Consider the following 10,034-nt stretch of genomic DNA (forward strand, 5'->3'; position numbering starts at 1 on the left):
CTAGAAGGCAGCCTCACTTCTCTGAAAAAGTTGATTGGAAAAAAAGGGTCCGTACCTGTGCCCAAAGGGCCATATATGCTCCTGGAAGTTGGTGGTGGAAATAGTTCTCCATCCATTAATCACTCCCTCACTCACTAATGTCCTTGTGTCCTTGAGAAAGGCTCTCCCTTTCCTGGTTTTCCTGAATAGAAATCCTCTTGCCTCTTGGGTGAATAGGGTTATGGGTTGTGCAGAGGGTGGTGGTTTACTGAGCATCTTAGAGACTGTCCTTTATGGAGCCTAATGATCCCAACTGGGGAATGAGGCCAGGGTCCTAACTGTGGTTAGTGTGAGGACACCATGGGTTCAGAGAGAGAAAGAAGGACAAGGGAAACTCAGATGTCCCTTCATGGCCCCTGGAGTTAGAGGACTTACCCCTTTGCACCTGGGATCAGGAGACCTCGTTTCCTCGAGGACACGCACACTCAGACGTTAATCTTGAGTGTGGGTTCCTTTCTGGGGTCCAGGGCTGTTGTTAGCCACCAGGAATGACAGTGCTCTCCATGCTGAGTGGAGCCAGTTTTTGCCAGGAAAGAGCCCGTGGTCACGCCTTGTGCAAAGCATCCCACGCCAGGGGCTCCCATCCCTACATTCCTGTCCTGAAAGGAAACCACTCAGAGGCAAGGTGGGTCCAACCACCTCCCATGTGTTCACTCATCACTGTGTTCCAGCATCACCCCAGTTCACAGTCCTGATGGGATTGGATGTGGCTCAGAATGTCACCTTCATGAGCTCTACCCTGCCACGGCTGCAGTTCTGCAGTGGGAGAAACTCAAAACCTCAAAACACATGCACATGAAAGAAAAGAGCAAGAGCCAGAGCCCAAACAGGGCCACATGTGGCAAGGACAGCTGGAGTGCCTAGGTTGGGACTCAGAATGATGTCAGTGGGGTGGCATTGCTGCTGACACCAGCATGATAACAGAGAGCCAGCGCTGCTCATTTTGCGGAGCAGTGTGTTGGGGAAGGCAGAAGAAATTGAGAGGCAGGATTGAGTTTGGCCCTAGGAGGAGGTTGGGTAAAAGGCCAGTGTGAGTTGGAGGGCCTGGGCAGATAGAGAGAGGCCAGGGCACACCCCAAAGCCTGGAGACTGCACTTGATGTCCAGGGTTGTGAAACACCACCTCCCCTCTTACTCACAACTGAGAGCAAGGGGCATTGATGAGTTCAGTTTGTGTGCGGCTGCATCCAAGGTGGCTCGGCTAGGCACCTCTGTTTCCTTGACTCAGGAGGCTGGGAGTCCAGGCTCCACTGAGGCTCGGCTGGGAGGATCGGACTCTGAGTTTATGCCTGTGTTCCTGGTAGGATCCATGTTGGCTGAGCCTCAGTGTTTTTGCAATGAGAGGATGGGTGACTGTCATGTCTTTATCACAGGACACACTTGCTAAATGGATTTGTTTGCTCTGGGGAGGAAAGAGAGAGAGGGGAGTGGTGCTGGAGACAGGGATGCAGACAGGGGTCATGGACTTGGCATAACTCAGTCTTGGAGGTGATATCCCATCACCTGTACCCACTTCAATTCCCATGAATGCAGAGGCTGAGCCCCCTTGAGGTGAGGGGTGAACCGGTTCTGGGCAGCAGGATGCTGTGGTACCTCGGAGTCTCTGTGAGACCCCAACACTAGACACACTTGGCCCTTTTGAAATCTTAGGAGAAGCCTTGGGAAGTTGTATGGCAGAGGGGAGCAGCCTCTGCATCTCAGTCCCCTCCAACTTGCCATGGTGTAGAGAGGGAACTGCAGCCACGATGGGACGGACATTGGCCACGTCCCTGTGTGGGACACAGGCCTGATTGAGTTGGGGTGCATTCTTTGTCTCTGCCCTTCTTGTGATTGTCCCATCTCTACATTTGTGCTTTAGCCACCTGTGAGTCCCATCTCTGGTTTCAGAGAGAATAGAGGGTGTTATGGGCCAATAGACACAATAAACCCTAGAGATTAGATGCTACCCTACTTTCCAGAAAAGACTGGGCACACCATGAGTTGCACAATGATGGGACCAGGGTCCAAAAGCTGCTGAGAGGGAAGGACTGGTTGTGAATGCATTTTTGAAGGCTCCAAGCTGGAACTCTAGTGGCACCAAGCAGGGCAGATGCTGGTGGGGATGTTTGGGTAGTTGTTGGTGAACACCTGCGCACCTGAGATGTTTAGGCATGGAGGAGAAATCAGCAGCTCATAGGGCTTTTGAAAGTGGTCTTATGTGAAAAGAGGCTCAGGTATGGGCACAGGAAATGACATCATTGCCTTGACAATGGATCAAACAGAACATGGAACCCTGGTATCCAGGCACCCACTTAACTGACCAAGCCATCCGAGCTCATTTGGTTGGAGAAACTGGAGGGAGAAGGATGTTCTCCTGTGGTTGCAAACAATGCCGAGCCTCAGGCTCCCAGGAATCTCAGGGGGGCCAACTAGCCCTTTTGTGGATGCACTGGGTGAGGCTTCATCTTAGACGCCAGAGCCTCTGGCGATTGTCGCAGAGGAGCTCAAGAGTAACAGTGAGTAGCACAGGGCAGGTGAGCCCAGCAGGCCCTCTAGTCTGATCCCTGATGAATGGCCCAGGACTCCTATTCTGACTGTGTGTGTGGGGGGGGGGGGGTGTTTGTACTGATGGGAACTGTCCCATTGTGCTTTGACTCTAGTGTATTGGCACAAGTCATTTTTCTGTTTGTCACCATTTCCATTTTAAACCAACATTCTTGGTCCCAACACAGGGTGAAAATGATGAGAACACGGAGGAGCCCTTCAGGGTACAGAGCCTTGAACCTTACAGGCAGGACCAGCTTAGGAATGAGCTCCTGCCTGTCATTTGTGGGAGGAACCTACATTTCAGCGGCAACATGGGGTTAATCTCCTGGGATTCCATCCCCACCCATCAGGTGCTGGATCTCTTGTTCCCAAGGTAAGCACCAGACCACCAAGCCCAAGTGTGTAGCCCCCTCATGCCTGGGTCTTGGGGCTGCCATGTACCTCTCAGGGACCCAAAGGTTTGTGATACCTAATGAGATAGAGGACCACACTCATAGTGGAATGTCAGTCCCGAATGGGACGAGTCCTGGAGGTGCCTGCCACAGCCTTGCAAGGGGAGTGAACTCCGCTCTCAGGCAGAGAAACCATCCTGACTCCAGCTGATCCACAGAGGTCCGTGGAGCAGTCCCCACACACTGGGCACCACAGCTCAATGGTGTGCACTGAGCTCATTCCCAGGTGGACTCAGCGAGGCCAGGTGGTCTTTCTGGTGTGATATTGGCTTTGTGAAGAACGTAGATCTGTGCCAGAGGCGTCTCAAAACTCAGGCCTTGGGAAAAGCACTTTTGGGTTAATAAAGACATGTTAATTTCCATAGTGGGACAGAGCATCCTAGCTGGGACATAGCTGGACAGGGGCTTTGGACATGGCGGCTCCCACACCCAGAGATATGTGGGAATCAGCAGTTTGGGCTCATTCACTGATGAACATGGAGAAAGCACCCACTGTGTGAAGACACGTTTCCAGTCACATTTCATAATTCATTGAAAAATAGGGTGCAAATGACTGCCATTGTGTCCCTTTTCATGGGGGTCAGCCTCAAACCGCAGGTGCCATGAGTACATATCCTACATGTGACTGCATCCCTGACTCCATGGGGCATAAGTGCACGTTGTCCTCTTCAGTGACTATGGTGGACCCCTGGACCAACTTCAACATGGAATGGGCTTGGGGTCAAGAGGGTGGGCTCCTGTTTCCAGAATAGGGACCTGCAAGGTGATTTGACTTGGGAAGGCTGAGGAAAGACTGCTCTCCCCAGTGTAGGGTCAGAGGTTTTCTCTGGAGGCCGTGGTGAAGGCAAGGCCAGGGTTTTGCTGACTCCACACCTTCCTCCCCACAGTGCCTCACCTTCCTTCCTGGGGACCTGGGTGAACCTCTACTCCGAGGCTTCCCATCAGCCTCCAGGCTTTCTGAGTCTGCAGCAGCTGCTATCCATGTGGCTCCTGCTGGGAGGCTTGAACCTGGAACACCAAGCACACCACCTCCTGGCCGCAATTGAAGATGGCAAATCAAGCCAGGCAAAGCCTGAGAGCCAGGCGGACTGTGGTGAGTACCTAAGGGTATATGAGGAAAGGTCCGACTGTTGTCCCACTGCAGGGAGTCTGTATGCCTGGTGTTGGGCTGGAAATTAGGACAAGCCTTTGTCCATTCAGGAAGTGACCCCAGTCTGCAAAGAGGTCCTGTGTGGGCCAAGGGCCTGAGTTCTTCCTGGCAGCAGAGGTATTGTCTGTCTGTGGGAAGGTCAGGGCAAGGCAGTCATGTTGGCATCTTTTCTCCTCTAGCTACAAGCTCAGTTCCTGTCACGGCTCCTCAGCCAACCCCAGAGCCAGAGCCTTCTCCCAGGGAAGGGGCAGAGCCGGAGTCCAGGACATCAGGGGTCTCTACTCGGTCCTCCCCAAGGCCCCAATATAACAAGCGGATGAGAGGCAGGTGCCTCATTCACGTCTACCTGGAAAAGGAAAGGACAACACAGTATAGGAGCATCCTGGTGAGTCTTCGAGCAGGGGAGTCTCCTGGGAGCCCACAGTGGGGAAGACCGAGTCCACAGCAAACACTTTGGACTAGGCCTGTCTTCTTGAACTGGAGCTTCTGGAAGGTCAGGAAGGAGAGCAGAAAGTGAGCAAGAGAGAGGCGGGAGAGCAGCAGCATGCCAGGTCTGGGTGCGAGTGGGCCTGCGTGTTTTGGGGTGTGCAGGTCAGAAGTGCAGGAGTGAGTGCTGGGTTCAGAGGAGGTCAGAGAAATATCGAGGGTACAGGCCATCCTCTACTGACCTTGGTATTGAGGAGGAGTATATTGAACCGTGGAGGTTGAAGCACAGGAGTTGGCAGTCATTTTCTTGTGTGTGGGAGGGGATATGTTGCTGGTTGAAGGGAAGGGAGCCATTGTAGAATGATTAGGGTGGGTAGGTGTGGGTCACAGAGAACTGGGGGCCTTGGAGGGGCCCATTAGTGTCCTAGTTTGCATGTATGTGAATAGAGATTTAGCGGCTCTCTCTGCAGAATTTTCCTGGGTGTGGAGTATCCATCATGAGACTCTGGTGTCCACCTCCAGGGGAGCCATGTTGAACCACTGCACCTGCTGGGTCCGAACCTCCTGACACCCTAGCAAGCACTGACACTCTCGAGCCCAGCAGCTTCTATGCCTATCATTAAAGAGTCCTAGTGTGTGTTGTGCCCTGGCTGTCAGGACCAAAGCACCTAGGGTTTGTGCCTGGTCCACACAAAAATGCAGCTGCATCCCAGACCAGAGCAGGGATATGGAAGTGCACTGGACCATTCCTCCCATCTTGATGGGACTAGAGTGTGTCTGTACAAAGTCTTTTGGTCCTTATTCCCTTGTCCCTGTAGGGCATAGCAGGTTGAAGCAAAGTCTTGTACCAAGATTGGACTAGAGGCTCATAGGAAGACCCCCACATGATCACATGAAGGCCTCAGGTAGCAGGGTATCAAGATGGTGCCCTTGTGTTGAGAGCTCACTTGTCTCTGATTGTCCTTGAGCACTGTCCTCTGGGTAGCTACTCCCAAATTCCCTCTCTGATGAGCTTTCTCCAACCCTGCTCAGGTGACCTGCCAGGACAGGGCTCCAGTCATCATCCGCAGGGCCTTAGATGCACACTTGCTCCAGCAGGAGGACCCAGAAAACTACGAGCTTCTGCAAATTCTCTCGAACCATCAGAGTAAGTGGAACCATCAGAGGGTAGGGAGCAGTGAGTCACAGTGGGCTCACGATAACTGGGAGCCAGAACACAGTGTGCATTGACCCAGTGCCCAGGATGAGTATGGTGGGACTTGTGCATAAAACAAAGTGTAATGATGGGGCATAAATCTGCAGGTTCTTCATGTTCCCCAGGGGCTGTGGACCTGCCTATCATGTGTTCTTTCCTTGGCCTGAGGAGGCATTGCAAAGCTATTATCCACAAGGGGCCAAGAAGAGAGGCTTCTTTGTCTTGTGTCAAAGAAGACAGACAACCACAGGGTGCCTACTTTGGTGGCCTTTCCTGACCTAGATGAGTACATGAGAAAAGCAGTTCAATGAAGAATCATTTCTGGCTTCCAATCTTTCTATTCATTGCAAACTGAGTTTACTTAGGACCAGAGGCCATTTCTAGAGAGAAGAGTGTGGTAGAATAGAACCCTTCACAGCTTGTAAACTCTTCTTGGAGAGAGAGAGAGAGAGAGAGAGAGAGAGAGAGAGAGAGAGAGAGAGAGAGAGAGAGAGAGAGAGAGAGAGAGAGAGAGAAGAAGAAGAAAGAGGAGGAGGAGGACGAGGAGGAGGAGGACAAGGATGAGGAGGACGAGGAGAAGGAGAACATGGAGGAGGAGAAGGAGAAGTAGAAAAATGAAAATAAGTTGAAGGAGGAGACCCTGAATAAGAAGGTCAAGATGACTTTAAGAAGAAGCATGAGGAGAAGATGAAGAAGAAGAAGAACAAGAAGGAGAAACACAAGCCGAACAAGAAGTATAACAATAAATTGATTAAAAATGTGAATGAGAATTATACTCATGAGGAGAAAATGCAGAAGTGGGGAACTCAAGAGAAATATATATCTCTGGATGGCACAGCCCTGCTGTGGACATCCTCCACCTACGCTCAACACACCTCCAAACCATACCCCTCCAATTAGTGTAGCCCTGTATGAGTGGATGAATCCACTGGCAAGGTGGAGGCACCCACCATCAAGTGCTTTTCCATAAACCGACCTGTGATCATTGCTGCAGTGGGGAGAAAAATTTGAACACATGAGTCTTTGGGGACCAATCCAGATACAAACTCTAGCTGTTTGTCTTTGGTGGGTCCAACGTGAACTAAGAAGGTCTGGGGTACAAGGGGCTATTTCCTTGAAAGGTGTTCCTGTAGGGGACCTCCTGTGCATAGAGGGTCCTCAGGGAGGAATCAGTGGGGAGTCTTTGGTGCAACAGTAGCTGGATTCGGGGGCTCTCAGGTCTGTGTGTGAGACCTGAGCTGGCAGAGGCTCTCAGTTGTGGGGGATGTTGGGTAGTGTATTCCTTGAGTGTCACCTACCACGCCTCTGCCCCTGCCTCTCCAGAGCTGAGGGTCCCTGCAGATGGAAACGTATATTACGCCCTGGATGGCAGAGTGGATTATAACTTTCTTCTTCGGGAAACAGCTGCCAGCAAGTTGTTTAAAGTCAAGCCAAAGGAGGTAAACAGCCACCTTCTTCAGTCTTACTCCTGGTGCCACTCCACATCCTCCAAGGGGACAAGAACCTCAGGTTCTGGATGGATGTTGTAGAATGCCCACAGAGCCAACTGCCAGGCTGGGTGGGGTGCAGGTGCTGGGCTTTGCTGATGTTGTCATCCCCCACAGTTCTTGGAGCCTTCTGTGGCAGTGGCATCCAGGATCCCAGCAGCTGTGAGCAGCAGCTCTGCGGTGGCTGCAGGACCATTGCCCCAGGCCACCCAAACCAATGAGTGGTGCATGAGAAAAGTCACCAGTAGCAGCTCCTCACTGCTTCACTCCAGCGAGCAGGTGGAAGACAGCCGCTTTGTCCACGTCCTCCTAGAGGGACAGAGCCTGAGGGAGACAAAGCGCATCCTGGTAAGCCCGACAGCAGGGCTGCCTCCTGGGTGTCCACACAGTGGAAGGCAGGAGACACAGCTAACCCTGGGGCTGTGGTGGGAAATTAAGAAGAGAGAGGTCAGTCTTAAGGGCTTGACCTGAGTGGGGAGAGCCTCAGCATGCCCAGCTGCAGCGGTGAGTGGGCCTGTGTATTGTGGGTTTGGCAGGCCAGAAGTGCAGACGGAAGTGCTGTGGACAGATGAAGGCAGAGATATGTCCAGGGTGTAGGCTGCAGTGCCTAGAACTTGGTATTCTCAATGAGTGAGGTTGGAGCAGCGGAGCTGGCAGTGACTTGTCACATGTGTAGGAGGGGGTGTGTTCCTGGTGGCAGGGAAGAGAACCTCCTTAGCATGACTAGGTGTGAAAATTTGGGGTCGGGATCACCTGGGGGGTCATGCCAAACTTCGGAATGTCAGTCTTTGCATGTATGTAAATACGGAGCTAAAGGGGTTCTTGGCAGAATTTCTATGGATGTGCAGTAGACACGCTAATGCTGCAGGTGTCCAGCTGCAGAGGAGACATGTTCAGTGACTGCCAGTGCTGAGTCAAGTACATCATTAGAACCAGACCTGCACCGAGCTTCCAGAGCCCAGGGCCTCTCCAGGCTATCATGAAGCACTCAAGTGCACACTCTTGTATCTGAGTCTGTTTTGTGTAGTGGCAGTCAGGACCAAAATTTTCAGTGCATCTGCCTCTTCCACCCACAAAGGCAGCCTGCATCCCAGAGCACACTTGGTGCACAGATCCCTGGCCCATTGCTGTCATCTCAGTGAGATGAGAGTGTGTCTGCGCATAGGCAGTTTGGTCCTTTGACCTGAGTGGAATGTGGCTCCCCAGGGAGAGGGGAGATGGAAGGTACAGGCAGATATTTGTACCAGGATTGTGCTAGTAGCACGTTGCAAGAACCCAGGCGGTATATGGAGGACACACTCAGGTAGCAGGATAACAAGATTGTGCCCTTGTATATGTAGCTGAGATTTCTCCTGAATGTTTGACCACAGTCTTCTGGGTAGCTCCTCTAAAATCCATTCTCTGATGACATTTGTCCCACCCTGATCTAGGTGACATGTCAGGAGAGGGTGACAAGCCTCATCCGCAGGGCCTTGGACCAAAATTTGTTGCAGCATGAGGATGTGGACAACTTTGAGCTGCTGAGAATGATGTCTCTGCATGAGAGTAAGTAGGACAATCAGACAGTGGGGAGACATGATCCACAGTGGGCTCAGGATAACTCACAGCCAAGAGAAAGTGGGCCTTGGCCCTAAAATAGCCAGAGTGTGGTGGGCCTGGTGCAGGAAACCAAGTGCAGTGATGGGCGTGTCCAATGTGGAGGTGTTCAGTGCGGCCCCAGGGGGCTGCTGGACCTCCCTAAACGTGTTCTCCCCTGGACCTGGTCTGGCAATGCAAAGCTAATATCGATGAGGGCAAGGCAGAGAGAGGCTCAATCCATCATCAGTTTGGTTTATGGCTCACTGATAAGGATACCTTCAAATGAAGAGGAGCAGAGCATGGGTCCTGATTGGATCAGCATTGCTATGGACGGAAGCCGCACAGGTCCCAATCCAGGCCAGGATATGAGAAGTCCTGCCTACTCAAGAATGTCAGGATTGCAGCAACTGGGAACAGGACTCAGTGAAGAGGAAGTCAAGGCCAGGGGACAGCCTGTTTGGGTTCTTTTTGGAACAATTCCAAGTCCTCTGTGCCTGGGTGCCCATCTCCTGAAGATATCAGAATGGCCAGGTTATTATTCCTTCCAGCAACAAAGAAGGGCATCTGAAGAACAGAGGCCACAATGCTGAGCTGTCCACAATGCCAGTGCTCTTTCCTTTCTTGTGAGCCCGACACTCCTAGCCTCCACCATCCCAGCCTGTCCACAGTAGAACCCACCATCTGTCAGGCACGTAAGTGAGTTTTCCCATTTTCACACACCGCCTCATTTGAGTTGGCTCTGTCTCACACATGAGGAAGACTGAGGTGCAAGGAGCTGGGCAAGGGGCAGTGTCTGCGAATCTCAGGGACTTGGGAGGCAGTGTAGGGGGATGGGGATTTCCAAACAGCCTCAGAAACTTAGGGAGACCCTGTACCCAAGTCAAAAGGCCTGGGAATGGTCTCAGTGCTTAAGTGCCTCTGGTTTTATCCCTAGTAAAAAAATAAGCCAGTCAAAAGGAATTACCAAACCGAGAATCTACAAAGGTGATTTCAGAAACAGACTTTCAACCCAAGCATCAGTTGAGAGCAGGCTCCAGACCAGGGGAGGTTTGTGTGTAACAGACGTCAAAAGGGAGGACTACGGGGGGCCTGGAACCCACTAGGTGTGATGGCATCTATGCCTTATGGCAGGAGGGTGGCAGTGATGCTGGCCCTCTCCTAGATTTTGAAAACCTTGTTTTC

General features: G+C 52.0%; 1 protein-coding gene across 1 annotated transcript; it reads left to right on the forward strand.

Moving 5' to 3' along the window:
* Window positions 1–3,907: 3,907 nt before the first annotated feature.
* Window positions 3,908–8,038, forward strand: LOC144369202 (ral guanine nucleotide dissociation stimulator-like). Its single transcript, XM_078028387.1, has 4 exons — window positions 3,908–4,109; window positions 4,346–4,551; window positions 5,625–5,739; window positions 7,111–8,038. The coding sequence occupies exons 1-4, from the start codon at window positions 3,998–4,000 to the stop codon at window positions 7,314–7,316; spliced, it is 639 nt and encodes a 212-aa protein (XP_077884513.1). The 5' UTR covers window positions 3,908–3,997; the 3' UTR covers window positions 7,317–8,038.
* The last annotated feature ends 1,996 nt before the right edge of the window (window positions 8,039–10,034 follow it).

Source organism: Ictidomys tridecemlineatus, chromosome 12, assembly GCF_052094955.1.
Source record: "Ictidomys tridecemlineatus isolate mIctTri1 chromosome 12, mIctTri1.hap1, whole genome shotgun sequence".
Classification (NCBI taxonomy): Eukaryota; Metazoa; Chordata; class Mammalia; order Rodentia; family Sciuridae; genus Ictidomys; species Ictidomys tridecemlineatus.